Below are 19,229 nucleotides of genomic sequence, written 5' to 3' on the forward strand. Positions count from 1 at the left end.
CGTTTTTCAAGAATAGTTTAAGTTGCATTTAAAAAAATTATGTTACAAATCGTTGAATTAAGGTAATAAACACAATTTTTTCGTTTTTCACGTACTTCGAAACGTAAAGGGTTCGACGCATACGTTTCGAGTGAAATTATCTTCTATAAACTGTAATGTAATCGCCCGTCCGTTCCAATTCTTTTTTATGTATTAACGTCCAATTGTATTCGTCAAATTTAGCATCGAGTGGCATTGGATCCGATAAACGATCTTCATTTTCTTGAGGTCCAATGACAAAAATAAAGTTTCCTTTGTAATTTTCGATATAATAGCAAAATGCTGATGCATTATTAAAATAACAAAATAGAAAAGCATGTTTGTCTAATAAAAACATACTATTCGTGTCACTTTCACTAATAAAAACGATATTCTTTAAAAATAAGGGTGGAGAATATTTACTGCACCACCATGAACGATCTAGTTCTACGCCAATCACGTCTAAACCTTAAATAAAATAATCGATTACAGAAACTTTTTTCAAGCTATGTACTACAATGTATCGTATGAATAGCTTACCAGAATACTTTTTGAATAACCATTCTAATAAACCACATCCACAACCTATGCTTACTAGTCCGATCAAATTGTATTTTTCAATTAACTCTTGTATCCAACGTAAATCGTTAAAAGTTGGTAGAACCCAGAATAATTTACTTTTATCTGTTTTATTTAGAATACATTTTAAACGAACAATATCCTCCCACTTCTCTTCGCTGTAAAGCGTTAGAATTTGCTCGTCGATATTTTCGTTAGCCATAACTTTTAATATAATAACGAGGAAGTATGTTTAAGTTAGCTCTAACGAAACGCTGACTCAATTGAGGAAACATCTGCGCAACGATTATTAATAGTCCGTAAAATTTTCAAACGGAATCCTTGAATTATGTAATTCGGTGATATACATATCTGTATTGATAATATATCGATAATGATTATAGCGTATCTGCAGATAAACTTTGCAAGTCGGTAACGTAAAATTACATACGTGTTCTCCATATGATGTTACTGGATAGAAAATGTCATTCACGGTAGTTCGATATTTTAAGCATAAAATTTAATTAACCAATAAATAACTTACAATACAACAATACAACACTTATCATTCATGGTAATTACAATAGAGCAAAAGGTACAAAATTTTTAATTACTTTATGCGCCAAGGCACGTTTGATAAGGCACGTAACATGCATCAGAATGCACGCATTTATCAAAATTACAATTTACCTATTAATCTATTAAAAAATTAAAATTTTTGTTATTTCGAATTTAAATCTAACTCTTGAATTGCATAGTGAATGTCATCCGTGGAAACGTTCAATAAAATCTTTTGATATATATCGTTCCTGGAGTGTTCGCATATTAACAATCTATTGGCACCTAATCGTCCGCAAACAGCAAGTACTTCCGTTACACTCGGTATTTCAATGCCTGTAACATAGATGAGTGATCTTACCATGTTTTTTACTATCGTACCTTACTTAACCAAGATATGAACGAACCATCAAAAAAGCACAGCGATTCAAGCTGTTTGTACGCATCTTTAAAGTATACTTCTTCGATCGATGTCCGCACCACCTCTGCAGATACTGCTTGCAAAAACATTTTCTCCATTTTTGAACAATGTTTTATAGCCTGAACTTTTGCCGATGCGATCATTTCGGACACAGCCTGTGTTACATGTTGAAGAGATATCGTTTTGGCGTTTCGCGATTCCGCAATTTCCATAGCACGACGACATATGTCCAAAGCTCGTCGAGCATCTCCAGATACAGCAGACACTTTTCTAAAATAAAGCATTTATTTGTATCAAAATTTAATAAGTAATAATAATTTTCAATTTTCGTAAACAATCGCAATGCAGATATTATAATACCGCGAAACAAGTTGTACAGCTTCGCTTCTAAAATCATCAAAATCCTTAAGTCTAGACATTACTATTTCCTGTAACTGCTTGTAATTATAAGGCTGGAAAGTTAATCGTGTTAGGCCTAAACGCGACGTAACACGACCCATTAAAACTCTCTCAGGTAGATCCATAGTATTGGCTATAGTAATAACCACTAACTGCGCGGTTGACTTTGTTGGCCAATCTAATAAATTGTACACCACATCTTGACGTTTTGTGCACAAAAAGTCCAGCTACAACAACGATATACATATATGTATATTAACGATAAGTAACGATAATATTAACAGTATATGATAACAATTTTAAAAAGTCATACTTCATCCACAAGGAGTAATGTCATTTTAGATGTAGCTCTATCAAATCTTTTTTCAAGAATGCGGTACGCTTGCTCCCAAGTAGCTGTTTTATTATCCAGTTGCTTTAAAATTTGTACATAAGCTTGTCTCGGCTCTGTCAATTTCATGCCATTAATTGCAACATAATCAAAATCATCTAATCTGCCTTTTAGTGTCAATTTCTGCAAGCATCTGACAGCTTCATTTACAGTTGCTGTTTTACCTGTCCCTGGTACTCCACTTATATATATACATCTATAAACGTTTTCAATTTGTTAATCAAATCATTTTTAAGGATGGCTTTTTTTCAACATACCCTCCACTTTTATCTTCTAACTTTCCTCTAAGGAATGTAAAAATATTATTAAATTCCTCTTCTCTGCAAGGTAAAGACTTTGGTACAGCACTAACATGTAATCTAGATCTAGCTTCCTGTAATGGTGTAATTGGTTTTAATAGAGTACTATATCTTTTGCCCAATGATGGTGTTAAATTACTACATTTTACTGAACATGATTTTGGAGTACTCAAATGAGTCTCTTCCAGATATGACTCTCTACCTTTTTGTCGAGTATTATTTTTTTTTTGTGGCATTAAAATATTTTTCTTTGCAGATGAGATTTTAATGTGTTTGTACATTTCAACTAAACATTCTTCCTCTGTCCCACTGTTATTGTTATTATCAAATTGAACACTTGTTTGAATATCTCCAGAGATACACTTTTGCCTATCCACTTTGGTAGGAGTAACATTTTTAACTGCTGATGAGATTTTAATACGTTTATACATATCAGCTAGATATTCTTCCTTATCGTCATTGTCATTGTCATTAGTATGTTGAATATTTTTCTCTCTATCCTCACAAATCACCCTTTTTTGTTTATTTGATTTAGTGGGTGTACTGCCTGTAGATGTTAATATTAATAAATCTCCTTTCTTTGTTATTTCCTTTATTTCTGGTGCATGACTCAATTTATCATTTATACTACTCTCAGATTTAATGGACTTTTTCAATGCTTTTATTTTCACTATTGCAGAATCTGTGCCACTATCATTCCCATCTTTTACAGAAGGAATGCGATTCCTTTTGTTACTTTTTATATTTGAATTTACTGGTGTAAGTTCTGACTTGTGTTTATGTATAGAATTGTCTGAACGTTTATTTCCATGATGCCTCGTTAATTTCTTTTCTGCTTCCATATTTGACACAATATGGTTAATTAGTAACTTATCCTCATTATAATTAATGCTTTTTCTATTCCTCAAAGATGGTGAATTCGCTGGAGGACTTTTAACTAATGAATCACAATGGTAAGAAGAATATTTTATAGGTGCTCTTCTAATTCTACTACTTCTTAATACTTCATTCTGAATTTGATTCTCTGTCAATTTCTGAGCACTATCAGCTATAGTTTTCACAACACTGTCTATGTTATTAATAGATGATTCTTTACTTTTTACTTCTGAACAAATTTCCTTCTTTTGTCTTAAAACTGGATTATGAGATTTAAATATAGGTTTTTCATGATCAGCGTCTGCATAAATTTTATATAAACTCTGTTCTGTAGATCTTCTCAATTTGACTTTAAGAGAAGCTTTTTCTTTCTGTGAAACATTCCTTTTTGGTAATGAGTATTTACCATTGTGAAATACATTTTCTGTATCTGAGGACACATCTGAATCATCCTTTGTTGCAGTTTGGAACTTTAAACATTTCTTTTTCTTTAATTTATCTACTAAATACAGTTCTTGTTCTGAATCAGAATTTGATTGTGTATCAAGAATTGCTGCTATCTGATTCTCTGAACATTTACTCAATTTCGAAGCCATTTTAATGTTTTATTTCGAGTTTTGAACTTTATTAAAGAAATTACACTTTATTAAGAGTATCGCAATAAATATAATTGATTTATTTATTTTGTCGAATATAAAATATCAAAACAGTGTATTTTTTCTCAAGCTATACACTTTTTCACTTTTTTTTTTTTTGTGAGGTAAATTTAATATTATTCTTTGTCATAAACACAATTTTCTAACGCTACTGTTGTAATTGCAAAAAAAAAAGAGTACACTGTCACAGAGAACGTAAGTACATATGTACCGCCAATTTTCTTTCAAGCATGAACAATAAAGTTCTTTTGAATTGATTGCGTATGAATCTAATGTTCGAAACTTCAATGCTCTCTAGTGTCAATTACTAAGATTATCATCGGAATGCGTTCGACATTTTCCGTAACATATCCCGTTTAATTATTATTGGAGTTATATTTGTAGTTTTGATAAATTTCAATCTTATTCTAATATCATGGATGAAGATATGCGTACTGTTTGGTGTGGAAATTTAAGTGAAAAAGTAACAGAGGAGATTCTATACGAATTATTTTTACAGGTTTGTACAGTCGCGTAAATGTGTAAACAAATATTCGAGAAAATATTTCCAGTAAATATTTTCAGTAAAGTCAATATTCCAAAACGCAAATAATAATTTCTAAAAAAATTTCAACAATTCTTTTCTAATATTACTTTAATGTCGTACAATTTCACGTACCTTTTTATTTTAAGTGTTTAATTTAAGGTTACATGGTTGTAACGTAAATTACATTCCTTATTTTGAGAACATTATTCAATCTTACGTTCTGTTCAGCTACAAAAACAGATGTATTTTTAACGACGGAAAGTTTATTTTGAAATTTGATGAGTTAGTACTTTCACGAAAATTTTTTCTGCAATTGTTATAGGGTGGTCCCGTACAAAGAGTTTCTATTCCTAAAGATCGCGATGGCAAGCAAAGAGCATATGGATTCGTAACATATAAACATATTAATTCCGTAAAATATGCTTTAAATCTATTTCATGGTACAGTGCTATTTAATCGTCCTCTTAGTATGGGCCCAAGGAAAAATGTAGAATTGCCACAAATTACACAATCACAAGACCATGCTATTGATCTCAACTATAGGCTACAATTAGGACAGCAAATGGTATTAGGAAGTGATATGTCCCATTTGAGAATAGACCCATTTGGAATAAGTATGTTACCAAGCACAAATTCATACATGAAACAAACTCTTTCACATAAAGATGATAGAAGATCTCGACGAGTACATCCTTATCATAGAGAACAAAATAAAAGTAATAACCATCATAAAGATCACAGATCTAGAGATAGCCATAATAATCATAGGACAAATTATTATTCCAGACATGATTGTAAAAGTAATAATAGGCATAATTATCGTTAACATATTTAAAAATATAAGAGTAGGTAGAGCATATTAATAACTTTCATTGATATACTTGTAACAATGTTTTTCGTTCATATCAGTCAACATGCATTTATGAAATTCAAATATATTCTGATTTCGAAATTTTTATATGCATAGTAAAAAAAAATATATAATTTTATGATTTATTTTATAAGAAATGTGAATTAAAATTAATATTAAATAAAAGAATTGTATTCTTTGGTATGTTTTATTAATCATCAGGTATATAGTAATAGTTGTATGGTTTGTAACATTTTCTATTGTTTACGCGAATTTTTGTACTTTGTTTGATTATATGGGCAGCTTTTTCAGCAATCATTAGAACTGCAGCATTAATATTACCACTTGGTAAAGATGGAAGTACAGATGCGTCGATTACATATAAATTTTTGGTACGATAAACCCTATAAAAAATAAAAAAAAAAAATGATTCATACAATTCTTGTACAGAGAACAGAAGAATTTCACGTTTAAAATTGATAAATTACTTAAACGTTTGATCGACCACATCACCCATACGACATGTACCAGCGGGATGATACGAAGTTAAAGTTAAATGTTGTATGTAACATTCCCAATATTTTGTACTATCAAATGTTTCATTCTCACAACCAGGAAAATGTTTTTCATAAATAGATGCACCAACACTTTTCATAGCATTTGTTTCAACGAGTTTTTTCACAAATCGTAATCCTGTAAAATTTAATATTGGTGCAATTTTATTGTAAATAATGTAATATATTGTATAATATTCTTAAAGTACCATCTATGAGAATTGCAGTATCATCTTTATTTGATAAATAGTTCGGATCAATTAAAGGCGGATCAAAAGAGTCGCGACTGCTCAATTTGATTTCTCCTTTGCTTCTTGGATGTAATAAAACGGGGGCAATTGTTATTGTATTCTTGTGTGAAATGGGGAAAAAGTACTCATTATAAACCTACAAAGTAATACTTATAAAATTAATACTAAATAATGTTAACATGTAGCTCATATAACTTATGTAATTGTAGGTTTCTTTGTAATATACCTTTTCAGAAATTCCCATAGCTTTTTTTAGAACAACACCATTATCCTTTGATAATCCAAGTGGCATTACCATTATTTGTAAATCTGGTACATCAGATTTATTTTGTTGAAAAGAACTATGAAATGTTCCTAAAACTTCAACTCCTGTAAATGTCCAAGGTCCTAATAAAAAGCATACAATTGTTGATCTAAATAAGTTATGTGTATAGTATAAAATGTGACAATTAGTAATTTTCTGTTTTAAACAAATATTACCTTTCCCAAAAATAAAGTACTTTAATGCTGACATAGGGTTCAAAGTATCAATCATACTGAGACCTATGCTTACATTAAGCATAACTAAATCAATCCCAGTAAGAACATGATCTACTAAATGTTGACCAACTGGTAAATCATTAATTACGTTTATCTAAATAATATATAAATTATTACATCATTATGAAAAATAAGTGTATTCATACAAACTAATGTTTAAGAAATGAATTTTACTTTTAAATCTTGCAAGTGTTCTCTTGGTCCAATACCAGATAACATTAATATTTTTGGAGTACCAATTGTACCAGCACTTAGAACAACACCTTCTTTTGCAATTGCTTTAAATGTCTTATTTGATACAGTAAACTGTACCCCTACTGCTCTGTTTAATTCCATTAATACCTTTATGTAATTAATAGTAATACAGTTATCATTTTGAAAATTGGAATTATTATAAATTCAGCTTTAAACATACTTTCTGAACATGAGCATGAGTGATAATGGTTAAATTCTTCTTAATATGTTCACATAATAACTTGTCCGTACTCCACCGTTTCCCATTTTCTATAGACAACTGTGCTTTCATGAAACCTAAATCAACAGAATAATAAAGTAACAATATTTTTTTAGGTTTCTTATATTTACCAGTTTTTAAATTATCATTGATGTTGCCAATATCTTGATGCAATTCTTGCAGTCCTTTCAAAATGGTATCAGCAAGACCAGTATCCCATTTTAAATCACTTACACACATTGGTCCACCATTCTTTGTAGTGGGTTCTAAAAATGTTTTCAAACTACAAATTCACGGTTACAAATGCAAGGTAATAATATATTCTTAAAATTACCAGTAAAATCTGAAAGCCATTCATTATAATCTAAAGGATGTCCTCGAACATGAAGCATGTAATTTAATCGACTAGTTCCACCCAGAAGCTTACCCATTGGCCATTTACTTTGCTATAAACAAATTCTTAATAATGCATCTGACTAAATAGCATTTTATATCTAATTAAATAATATACATTGTTCTTTAAACCCTTGCAAGCATTTTGTTGAGGTACAGTAATGTATTGCCAGTCGTATGGGGTATTCTGAATTAGAGGAGCTAAAAGTGGAATATCCAAAAAAGGTGGTGCAACTCCTCCAGCTTCGAGCAATAATATTTTATATCCATATTCGGCCAGTCTCGTAGCTAAAGTCGCACCTGCCGTGCCAGCTCCAACTAAGTAGCAAAATGTTACTTTTAACTTTTAAAAGAACAAAATATTAACCAAGTTTATGTTCTTTTAATCCGTTTTATACATATACACAATTATATTTAACATGTTCGTTATAAAATGTATAAAATATATATGCACATAAACACACTTACCAACGATAAAATCGTACAATTGAAAATCATTAATGTTAAAAAACCACTGCTTGTAAATATCAAAGTAGTATACGAAATTAAGATAACTGGAAAACAGCAGTACCGTTAAAACAGTGACACTAAATATGATAAATTGTGAAAACGCAAACATTTTAATAGCATTTGAAAATTGAGGTTAAGGTACGTTTATGCTAAATTTTCTTTGCCTCAAAGATGTTACCTGGAAACAATAAAGCGATAAAGCTACTTTAATCCGAGAACCCATGAAAGCATATATAGAAAATGATAAACGCACGCACGAGCATTAGTAACTTATTTTATTGTCAGTAGCATGTAAACGATTTTTTATAGCGATTTCAAATGTATTTAATGCATAGAGAAGAGGTGGTAAAGAGTATAGGACTTTTTTAAAAGAATATAAAAAGTTTATTCAAAATTTCATTGTATACATAATTAAGGCATGCACTCTGTTGCAACAGCAATCGGCCACGTAACAGGACCCTTTAATATAATATCTTCTAACAATGATTTAATTTTCACGAATCTCCGTTTAAATTCTAGACCACAGCCTTTGGACAATCGAAAATCAACTAATATCTTTCCGTCCATTTCAACAATATTTGCTTTAAAAACCAAAGGCATTTTCCTTCTATCCACAGTCGATATGGTAATCTATGAAGATAATCATATAGTTTATTAAATTATTTATAACTTTAATCGATATTATATGATAATTTGAATTTGAATTATAGCTTTGCTACTTACCGTGCCAAAATTATTGATACGATACGTGTAACTTTCATTTTTCAAACAATTTACTAATCTTTTCACGGTTGTCTCTAATTCCGTTTTAACAAAAAATCTTGTCATTCGTCGCACCAGCCGTTGGAATGTATTTTGCTATAAATGTAAAATTAAGTAATGAGTAATAATATATAAATTGTTAGTAATTTTAATTTTTGTAAATCAGTAATTATAACAAAATGTTACACACTACCTGGCTTGCTTGAGTAAATTGTTTGGTTTGTACTTGAGTACATAATAATAAATCTTCTATATGCGCAGGTTGTGAGAACGAAAATCCGGGTCTTTCTTCCAAATTAATTTGTTCTGCATTATCATATTCAACTCCAGTTAATTCAGGTTGTGATAAACAAAATCTTGTTAAGTTCTCATCTTCTAATACTTGTCTTGAATCGGTCTCGTCAGGTCGAATGTATCCTTCTATGCTTCCAGCTATTATAAAACAATGTTCAAACTTTATTGGTTTCAGTATTTAAATTTACTTACTATGTATATGCTTTCAGCAGCATTCTAAATTATACTATAGAAAAACATAGAATAATAATAACCATTGAGAATATTAATTTTCATGTCAATTAAAATCTTTGATTTTTAATTTTGTTGCATATGCCAGTGCTCTTTGCTTTGGTAATCTAGCTTTATGATCCTTAATGAAAATCATAGAGCTGTATTACCAAAGTAAAGGCAAAAGCTTTGATAATCTTGAAAATTATAACTTTGTATTATAATTTATTTATTTAATGTGTAATAACATTTAAGACAAAGTTTTTACATACTTACAAGTATTTCAAACGCTTGTTGTATTTAGTATCCACTCAGTTAGGTACCAAGCTGCTTTGAGTAATTTTATACGTACTCAGAGTCACTCAGTACCTGACTAAGTAAATGCTTTCTCAATTATATCCATTGGGACTTTGTAAAAAATATTAAATATCCAAGAATAACACAATTTTGTATGTACAAATTGATACATGCCTTTCTGGAATTTCTTGATGAACCATCTGTGTTGCTTAATATCCTTTATGGTACATCTGGATGATGGTGAGTGCATAAGAATATTTTTAATCAGAGATAATGAAGAATTATCCAACTTTTTCCATGGTGTAAGAGACATGTATTTTCCATCTCTCCATGCCATATATTCTGGACACTCTGCCAAGGACTGATCCCAAGGCAGTTCTACAGTTTAGATATGGACCAGTTAAAAACTAAGAAATGTAAGTTATGCATTAGACCTAAACCATCAGACTAAAGATTGCAGTGGTCTGCATTTTACAAATACAATTATCACCAGTGATTATCATCAATGTCATCAATTTACATAATATATTTATGATTACGTTTGAATAGTTAAATGGTATTATAAACTTGTTTGCATAGTTTTTCATTATAATTCTCTATCTATTCAAATTTGTTGTTGAGACAAAACAAGTAAGACCATACATCAGCAGGTTCAGCATGATAGGGACGCAATAATACTTCTGGAGCAACATATGGTAATGTTCCACATCTCCTTTCTAAACAACGTTCCTTGCCTTGTAACCGGTATATTGTTGCCAATCCAAAATCAGAAACTTTCAAATTGTCATGTTCATCTAATAGTAAATTTTCTGGTTTTAAATCTCTGTGTGCAACACCTTTACTGTGAAGATATTCTACTGCAGATATTAACTGTTTGAAATACTTCTGTGCTTCCCATGCTGGCATACCAACATCTGGTTCTATTTTAAAGTAAAAGAAAATCCTTTAACAATAATATAATTTTTGAGGTCTAATTTCAAAGAAACCTTACCAATTCTATCAAAAAGTTCTCCACCTGATGCATACTCCAAAAATATATATTCCATATTAGGCTCACTACGTTTTCCAAAATATTGTATAATGTTAGGGTTAGAGAACATACGGTGAATTGTAGTTTCTTTACGGACAGTTTGTCGGGCATCTGGATGCTTTTCTAAATCTACCATTTTCATAGCAACAGCCTCACCTGTAGACTTATTTATAACTAGCTTTACCCTGAAAGGAAAAATTAATTTTTTGCATTTTTTTTTACAATTTTTTTTTTTAATTTGAAGGTTCAAATATGACGTAATAATAAATAAAATAACTATAATACATTGGTATTTTAAGTTTCTTGGTATCAAATTTACTTAAGGCTTAACATACCTCATAAAAAAAAAATTTCAATCGAAAAATAGCAAGAGAAAAGTTAATCTATTGAAGTATTAATTATATAAATTAAAAACACATAAACATACTCGCCATAAGCCCCTTCTCCTAAAGTGTGTCCAAATATCCAGCCATCTACGAATTCCGTCATCCTGCTTCAGCATGCCTCTCTACGATGGTGGCAGGAATCTTTGTTCTCTAATTGATGTTTCCTCAACAACCGGTTATTTAATGTAGTCACCTCCTCTATGAGAAGAAAAACTATTAAAATAGTTAACATAAATAAAAAGCAACAATATTATCTTGATAAAATGCTCACATTATGTATCATTTTTCATAAAAACGATCGGACTTTCGGAGCACGTGGTTTTAATCGCATCGACGAAACATCGTGCTTTCGATCGAACCGAACGTGATATGATGACAAGTTACATTTAAAAGCGCTTATTCGTATAATTAATAAATCTTTTTCTTAAATTACGCTTTATTAATCTCGTGAACACTGCAACCGTAGTAGAAAGCAACTATAATTTAAAGTACTTCCTTCCCGAAATTGCAAAAATTACTGTTGCGGAACAAGTTATAAGTTATATGAGAGGTATTCATCTCTGGAAAACGATGAACCACGCACTCTGGAATTTCTGGGTATGAAATTACTGCATTCTCATTGGTCGAATAGATATTTAAAGAGCTTTAAAGTCCCTGCTTCTTAAATGTTTAGTTAAATATCAAGTCTAAATGTAAATTCAGCATACATATACCCTTGAAAAGAAGATTAGTTTCAATATTAGTAATTATTAGTAATTATCAATATTCAAAATGTAATTGAAATTTGAATTGCATTTGTAACTTAAAAACGTTATACATACCACTTATTATATATTTTAACAAAAATACATATCTTTTAATGCCTTTGAAATTCCTACTCAATAATTTCATTTAATAATTTAACCACAAAGAACACGTTTTCGTTAAATTAGTATTTCTATTCAGAAGATCCATACTAAATGAATTATGTACATATTGTCTGGCAAACTTAAGGCTTCTGACGTCATCGCCTGACTCATAAGCGGAAAATAAGCGGTCAAGTCATCCCCACTACTCTTCGGTCTCTCACTGTCGCCGCTTGAGGAGAAGTTGCGATTTAGATAAATGGTTTTTAGGCAAAGATTCAACAATCAGCTGTCGATAATGTAACACAGAGAAACATTAGAAATCACGCAGTTATTGATTGGAAGAATTTGATTTGTGGATTCTAAGAAAGATCAGAGGGATTGTTTTGCTCAGTCTGCCGTTAGCGTTCAAAGAAGAAGGTTTGATAGTATCACCGAGAGCATCGTCAGAAATGAAATATTATCAATCAAGTTAGTTGATTGTTAAAACAGAAATTCTTTGAATTTTTCCCTTTTAATAATAATTATTGTAAATTAGAGCATAATTGCACGTAGTAAGCAAGAAAAAATTCAAAAAATTTCTGCTTTAAAAATCAACTAACCTGATAATACTTCATTTCTAACGATGCTCTCGATGGTGCTCAGGACCCGTCCGCTTTGAACGCTGACGGCAGACTGACCAGAACAATCACTGTGATCTTTCTTAGAACCCCCAAATTAAACTCTTCCAGTCAAAGTCTGCGTGATTTCAAATATTCCTCCCGTTTAAGTACCATTCGATTTAAAGTATAGAGCTTACGAAAATGTTTTCAAGCCGCGTTAACAATTATTTAGAACAATTGTTGCTAAGGTACTCCTTACCAGACTTTAAAATTGAGAAAATTCCAATTAATTAAGTACTATTTGATTACTACTGAATTCTTCTTACTTCACAGTCTGCTAAAGGTCCACTTTATTCTTCAATACTAAAAGTTCATAAATTTATCGTAAATAATGAGTTATGTACATTAAATACTATAATTCATGGGCATAGACTACACTACTTTAACAAAAATAAAAAATTTTTATTTTTAAAATATTGATTATTAGCTTAGATTTTTTGTACATATTTTTATTTATTAAATTTATCTTATTACATATGATGTTGTAGCTAATATTGTAAAATTGTGATATTGTAGATTACAAAAGAAACAGAATAAATTTACAATTGCAATATATGAATCATTATGAAACATTTTTATAAAAGACCTTGTCTTTTTAAGTCTTCGTATGTTTTTCGATTAACAACATTTCCAAGGGAATCTTCGAATTCTTCTTCTTGCTCTGGTTGCCAACGTTCTGCTTGTTTCTGGGCTTTTAATTTTTCCCATAAAGCCAGAGCATCCTCTATTTGTGTCACATTAGCAAAATGTGCAGTATTTGGGATACCAAGACAACGCATACCATGGGCATGTCTCCATTCGGCGAAATGCCTTTGGAAAGCTTTTGGTCCTTTATATGTAAAATTTCCACATATTTCGCAATTATAACTAATATTCAAGCCATGTAATTTATACAACCAATATGGTATAGGTTTACCATCCCAACCAAGAGGTAAATTTTTTGGATTATAAGGGACTTCATTATCATCTTCTTCTTCTGATTCACTAGCACTTGCTTCAGCATCAGAATCTCCTCTCTCACCTTCTGTCCTAGCTTGCTTTCTTTGAACATTTTCTTTTGTGGCTACACGTTGAGTTGACACCAATTCTGCAAGTCTATATACCTGAGCTTCTAAACAAGCAATTTCTCTTTGCTTTTCAGAATTTCTACCTTTTCCAGATTTTCTATTTCTATTATTTTTAGCTAATAAATTTGGATCCAAAGATGCTTCTCCTTTTGTGCTAAAGAGCCTTTGAGCTCTTTCCTCCAATGTACCACCACATTTTAAACCTAAAGCCATTAAGGCTGATTTTAATCTATCTAAACCAAGAGATGCAAGCTCTTCCCAGGAAGAGAAAGCAGAAAGTTCTAAATGAGCTCCCACATGAGTTAAAGCACTACCAGTTTCTTTTGGCCAGCCTGGAAATGTACTATTTTCCCATTGAGTTTCAAACTCTTTATTTGCTTCCTCCAACTCTGCATTTATGTCAAGTAGTGGTCTAACTCTACTCAAGTAATCCGTTGAATACTCTAACAAAGATTCTACATATTTTTGGTATTCTGCATTTTTTCTTTCCCTTGGTATGTCAAACAAATGGTCAAAAGTTGATAAATATGTAATGTAATCTATTTTTTCTATCCCTTTAAGATTGATATATTTTTCATAGCATTCATGGAGATCAAGATATTTTCCATAACCTTCTTCATCTGTGAATTCAACAAGATTTGAAAGCTCTTCTGTAGGGTTTTCTCTCATTTTTGCTAGTTCTTCAAATTCCACAGACATTGGAATACTTATTTCATTGGGATGTCGTCGATAAAACTCTTTTATAGATTTCAATCGGGAATAAAATTCTGAAAATTCATTTGGTCCAGAAAGTGCTTGTACCTGCACAATAAAAACTTACATGATTAAATTGTAAATAAGATGTAATGTATTCAACGTACCTCTTCCTTTCGTTGTCCATCCTTATCCTCGTATAAATCCTGCAAATGCGAAGTACTGTCCATATACTGATCGAGTAACATTTTTAATCGATGTTCCGAATTAATACTTTCTCTATGTCCGGGCTTTTTGTAAAGCATTTCTTTAACCATCGCATCCATTAATCTTTCCCTTTCTTCATGGTAACGTCGTTGCTGTTCTAATATCGTTTCCATTTTTCTGATTTATATATATTTAAAGCAATGTTTACGATTTGTTTGTCGATTAAATCGAAATTATAACACGATTCAACATAGATGCGACTACAAAGAAAATGTGACTACAAAAAAAATAGTGTCACCATCTTGCGACAACTATAGAAAGCAATATGGGGAATTTAAGCAATGAAAATTACACAATTTAAACAATACATCCATATATTTCAAACTTAACAATGTCAATTGTTTTATTATAAAGTACAATATGGTTCTGTATACTTTGTCATTACGTAGAACGTTCCTGTGGCGATTTCTTCAGGTGTATCTAATCCAGGATGCGAGCAAACAGTTGGATTACATTCTTTCCAATTTAAAATTGACCTGGAATAAGTTGTGCCAATGCATGTGTAAAAAATAGTAATGAAATGAGTAAAAAAATTAAACATAGATTTACTCACTCATATCCGACTTCCCAGAAAGTTCCTATAAAACATGGTGAATATAGGAAAGTCATCGTAAGATACATTACGGCCCTACTGTGAGAACAAACTGTAAATATACCTATAATCGAAAAAGATTATACGTTCCTTTTATCAAAAAATAAGTGTACTCGTTTATATGTCAATAATACACGTACATCCGGGTTGTGAGTTACCACCATTAAAATAAAAATCATCAACACCAATTGCATCGTGTATTCCCGCCAAATACGATGTGTGAAATATTTGTACAAACGCGGCGTCTGATTTACAAAGTCGGTTAGCACAATCTTTATTCGCAAATTTAGGCCCTGCAGGATCGAGACCAATAATCTGCTTGTATTTTTGCTTAAATACATCTTGTACACTTTTCCCAGAAAATCCAGCTACGTGGGCACCAAGGCTGTGCCCGACAACCACAATTTCGTTCACTTTTACTCCATATTCTTGTACTAATTTAACGGTAAAGCTATGAAATTTATATCGTTCATGAATCATTTGATAAAATCAGAGGAATAAATAATATTTCGAAATTACTTAGTCAAATATCTGCTAACAGCAGGAACATTATCAACAGCGCTACCGTAAACGAATAAATCTGCGAGACTAAGGCTACCACGACAAGCTGCATCCGACCAATCTAATGAAAAAATATTTATGTCGTCCTAAAGGAAATTTTTATAATTAGGAGATAATAGTACGAGTAAATTTTTTCATAGAATTTTTAGATTTTTTACTTTTTTCAACCAAGCTGTGACTAACTCGAAGTAATTCGAATTATTAGCTTCAGAAATAAAACCATGTATAAGAAATGCGACTTTCTTGTTAATGTGTATAGGTATATATTCATCGTTCATACGAACCTCCTCTCCATAAGGTTTATTTCTGCAAGATTAATACTTATATTAAATAACAAACAAAATTGTAAAGTAACAGTGGTGATGACATGTAGTTAGAAGTATTTCTTAGTCTATACGACCTCGTATATAAAAAATACGATACAGATTCAACCCCAAAAACGCAAGCTGGAATTATGTTTGTGATGATGCTATTTTCTTGAGAGTCTAAGTTGTCACAATCTAAAAATAAATTATTGTCTGTTATTTTTTATCATAATAAAACCTATTTATCTTTAATATTTTACCTGCGTAACAGAAATAAGTTTGTTGTAAAATAAATAATACTGTAGTAATAATTTTCACTGAAATACTCTTAGTATTCATTTTTCGTAAAATATTATTCCGTCAAACTATACCTTTCTGCTTTTTTACCCTTAAAATATCATCATCACAATGAGTTTCTAACGCATTCTAGATGTGTATATATACCTGCGCTCCTAATGCAAGTATACTTAATTGCAATTAAATAAATGCCTACGTGGAAAACAACTTGATTGATATCCATGATAACGATGATGTTTCTGTTGAGATAGAAAAAGATAAGGTACTTTTACGACTTAACGATGTTTATAGACGGAATATACGAAGATTATTCGTAAACTTTCAAAACTTTAAACCTTGAATTTTAATTTCAATTTTTGTGAAATCGATAAGTTTTAATGTGACTATTCATACAATTGAGAATACAAATTTTATTATCCTATTTCCCTATCTATATTTTTTTTTGTCTAGTCACTTTGTATTTTATATGTACATAATATACCAAATAAAGATAATTTGTAATTTGCGCATTTCTATGACTCATCTATACATATACATACGAAGCACGTATTTATATGTGTGCGTTGTACGTCAGTAACACATATAAGGTAGTCAATGTTTGAAAGAGTTGAAACAAATCAGGTTAAGGAAATAAGTATAAATTTAATTTAAAAAAAATCTATAACATATACAAGCTTTACTACAGTTTTATTCTTTGGTAATAAAAAGTTGCTGTACGGTTTGTGAAAAAACGTGTTACAACACGTTACGTTTCTAACATGGTACGTTATTAAAACGAAAAGTTATGATTTATGACGATTGTATTATACATTTTACATATTAAGAAAATTGCATTTGTTTATTAATTGTAGTAAATTGTGTTTTAATGTTTCAATTGCAGTCGGATATTTTTATGTATGCAATGTAACCTCGTTATCACATTTTCATAGATATCTTTTGTTTTTATTTTTAGATGGATATGACGGAAATTCAAAAAAATCTAAAAACAGAGATAGACAAATACAAACAAGCTCAAAAAGGTATTTTATTTATTTTTGTATATAAAACACTTGCTTTATACAATATACATTATGCAATTGCAATTAATTAACTGTCTTCTTACACATAGATTCTGTTTGTATCAGATCACTACAAAGCATTGAGTCAAAGGCAACAGCTGGATGGGCAATTAAATGAAAATATTGCAGTTAAAAAAGAATTAGACATTTTGAAATCAGAAGACGATGTTTTTAAACTAATAGGACCAGTTCTCATTAAGCAGGACCTAGAAGAAGCAAAACAAAATGTTGCTAAACGTATGGAATACATCTCCTCTGAATTGTAAGTTATTAGATAATAACAGATACATGTATAAAAGATTCCTGAATTATTACTAATTATTCTATCAATATTAGGAAACGAGTGGAAGAATCAATAATTTCATTGGATAAGAAGCAGGACACCCATCGTGAAACATTGGAAAAATATCAACATATGTTTCAGCAAGCTCAAGTGAAAGCTTCATTTTCTCAAGCCAAGGCATAATTACACATACAAAATTTGAAAGGATTACAGTGTTGTCAGTTTGTTATATCAATGTCAAAATAAAAAAAGAACATATGAACATGAATGTCATTATTCCCATTTCTGATTAAATTTGTTAATAAATTTCTTGTGAAGCTTTTATCGATTTATTTACTCAACTACAAACCTGTACTTTGAAAGTAATTTAAACTATACTATTTCAAGTAAAATCATTTAACCTAGTATTTCTAACCATATTAAATGGTATAATTTTAACTAACTGATAGTTTATATGAGATATATTTGTATAAATTACAATATTATTATGTGAAATAAAATTAACTTAACATGAAGGAGTCTAGTAACTTAAATGATTTTTATTCTGCATAATATGTTCAGATAAATACATATATATGTATATACAATGTACAATGACATGATCGTAAATATGGTTGCCTCCCAACCGTAGAATCGGGAACTTTGTTATCTCTATGTAGAATGTAAAAAAAAATCAACTATTGATGTATTGTATCGTTTTATAGAAAATAAAATAATGTTATTAACATTAAAACCGGAGCATAAGAAACATGTATTGCTACTTACAGAGCATACACCGCAAGGTGTGTAAAATCATTGTCATTTATGTCACTGATTTGTTTCGTTATAAAAAGTAATAATCTTATATTTTCTTCAGTTTTGCAGGACTTTTGTAAATTGGCGTTAGATTATTTGCAAAAAGGGCCAAATATTAAATTATACAATGCAGCGGCTCGTAAGTAAAAATTGCTCTATATTAATAATTAATCTCTGATACTAATAACGCTTTATTTCTTTCAGAAAAATTGGAGGTTGACGTGAGTATAATTAAGAATTCAGTGGAAGGAGTTGTTAATTTATTACTAGAAGCTTGTAGATATAAGGTACGATACAAATTTTATTTTGCTTGTGTATGTTACTGGTAATGTATGAAATGTCATATAACTATAATTTATTTTTTGCAGTTAAGTTCAGAGGACTTTAGAGATTCTATAATATCCTTAGGTTTTTCAGAACAACAAGAAATAATATTAAGCAAATTGTATAATGTGAAAAAGGACGAAATATTGGATACACTTACAAATATTGGATTTAAGTTGCCAGAATATCATGATATGGAATGGAGATTTGAAGTTCAGGTGAGGTACTATTTTATTGTTGAACATTA

General features: G+C 30.4%; 9 protein-coding genes across 9 annotated transcripts in view; 3 read left to right on the plus strand and 6 right to left on the minus strand.

Annotated features, from left to right (window-relative positions):
- Positions 1–136: 136 nt before the first annotated feature.
- Positions 137–799, minus strand: LOC108577877. Its single transcript, XM_017941095.1, has 2 exons — positions 559–799; positions 137–486 (listed from the first exon to the last, which is right to left on the minus strand). Exons 1-2 carry the CDS (start codon positions 797–799, stop codon positions 137–139), a joined length of 591 nt encoding a protein of 196 aa, XP_017796584.1.
- Positions 800–1,297: 498 nt separating this feature from the next.
- LOC108577878 (origin recognition complex subunit 1) lies at positions 1,298–4,116 on the minus strand. Its single transcript, XM_017941096.1, has 5 exons — positions 2,603–4,116; positions 2,268–2,541; positions 1,916–2,181; positions 1,542–1,825; positions 1,298–1,470 (listed from the first exon to the last, which is right to left on the minus strand). Exons 1-5 carry the CDS (start codon positions 4,114–4,116, stop codon positions 1,298–1,300), a joined length of 2,511 nt encoding a protein of 836 aa, XP_017796585.1.
- Positions 4,117–4,517: 401 nt separating this feature from the next.
- On the plus strand, positions 4,518–5,528 carry LOC108577879 (splicing regulator RBM11). Its single transcript, XM_017941097.1, has 2 exons — positions 4,518–4,675; positions 5,025–5,528. Exons 1-2 carry the CDS (start codon positions 4,592–4,594, stop codon positions 5,526–5,528), a joined length of 588 nt encoding a protein of 195 aa, XP_017796586.1. The 5' UTR covers positions 4,518–4,591.
- A 235-nt stretch (positions 5,529–5,763) lies between these two features.
- LOC108577925 (glucose dehydrogenase [FAD, quinone]) lies at positions 5,764–8,367 on the minus strand. Its single transcript, XM_017941155.1, has 11 exons — positions 8,213–8,367; positions 7,863–8,062; positions 7,686–7,797; positions 7,483–7,617; positions 7,313–7,428; positions 7,072–7,239; positions 6,838–6,991; positions 6,584–6,744; positions 6,316–6,493; positions 6,041–6,245; positions 5,764–5,956 (listed from the first exon to the last, which is right to left on the minus strand). The coding sequence occupies exons 1-11, from the start codon at positions 8,361–8,363 to the stop codon at positions 5,764–5,766; spliced, it is 1,773 nt and encodes a 590-aa protein (XP_017796644.1). The 5' UTR covers positions 8,364–8,367.
- Positions 8,368–8,665: 298 nt separating this feature from the next.
- On the minus strand, positions 8,666–11,571 carry LOC108577932 (serine/threonine-protein kinase grp). The gene is given in 8 exon segments (XM_017941163.1): positions 8,666–8,884; positions 8,978–9,112; positions 9,210–9,448; positions 9,992–10,224; positions 10,446–10,737; positions 10,809–11,032; positions 11,275–11,431; positions 11,505–11,571. Coding segments are annotated over 7 exon segments (1,404 nt in total). The 5' UTR covers positions 11,337–11,431; positions 11,505–11,571.
- A 1,744-nt stretch (positions 11,572–13,315) lies between these two features.
- Positions 13,316–14,975, minus strand: LOC108577933 (splicing factor 3A subunit 3). Its single transcript, XM_017941164.1, has 2 exons — positions 14,668–14,975; positions 13,316–14,608 (listed from the first exon to the last, which is right to left on the minus strand). Exons 1-2 carry the CDS (start codon positions 14,878–14,880, stop codon positions 13,316–13,318), a joined length of 1,506 nt encoding a protein of 501 aa, XP_017796653.1. The 5' UTR covers positions 14,881–14,975.
- A 138-nt stretch (positions 14,976–15,113) lies between these two features.
- LOC108577880 (phospholipase A1 1-like) lies at positions 15,114–16,597 on the minus strand. Its single transcript, XM_017941099.1, has 6 exons — positions 16,486–16,597; positions 16,321–16,420; positions 16,104–16,226; positions 15,500–15,810; positions 15,321–15,423; positions 15,114–15,243 (listed from the first exon to the last, which is right to left on the minus strand). The coding sequence occupies exons 1-6, from the start codon at positions 16,562–16,564 to the stop codon at positions 15,114–15,116; spliced, it is 846 nt and encodes a 281-aa protein (XP_017796588.1). The 5' UTR covers positions 16,565–16,597.
- A 500-nt stretch (positions 16,598–17,097) lies between these two features.
- Positions 17,098–18,046, plus strand: LOC108577902 (prefoldin subunit 6). Its single transcript, XM_017941127.1, has 4 exons — positions 17,098–17,283; positions 17,475–17,541; positions 17,647–17,842; positions 17,917–18,046. Exons 1-4 carry the CDS (start codon positions 17,281–17,283, stop codon positions 18,044–18,046), a joined length of 396 nt encoding a protein of 131 aa, XP_017796616.1. The 5' UTR covers positions 17,098–17,280.
- Positions 18,047–18,483: 437 nt separating this feature from the next.
- The window catches only part of LOC108577901 (COMM domain-containing protein 2), a 1,157-nt gene continuing 411 nt past the window's right edge, over positions 18,484–19,229 (plus strand). Inside the window, exons 1-4 of the mRNA XM_017941126.1 lie at positions 18,484–18,645; positions 18,720–18,797; positions 18,863–18,945; positions 19,027–19,200. Coding sequence (XP_017796615.1) covers positions 18,579–18,645; positions 18,720–18,797; positions 18,863–18,945; positions 19,027–19,200 — 402 coding nt within the window. The 5' untranslated portion in view covers positions 18,484–18,578. The remainder of the gene's footprint in view (positions 18,646–18,719; positions 18,798–18,862; positions 18,946–19,026; positions 19,201–19,229) is intronic.

This window comes from Habropoda laboriosa, unplaced genomic scaffold (assembly GCF_001263275.1).
Source record: "Habropoda laboriosa isolate 0110345459 unplaced genomic scaffold, ASM126327v1 scaffold801, whole genome shotgun sequence".
NCBI classification, from domain to species: Eukaryota; Metazoa; Arthropoda; class Insecta; order Hymenoptera; family Apidae; genus Habropoda; species Habropoda laboriosa.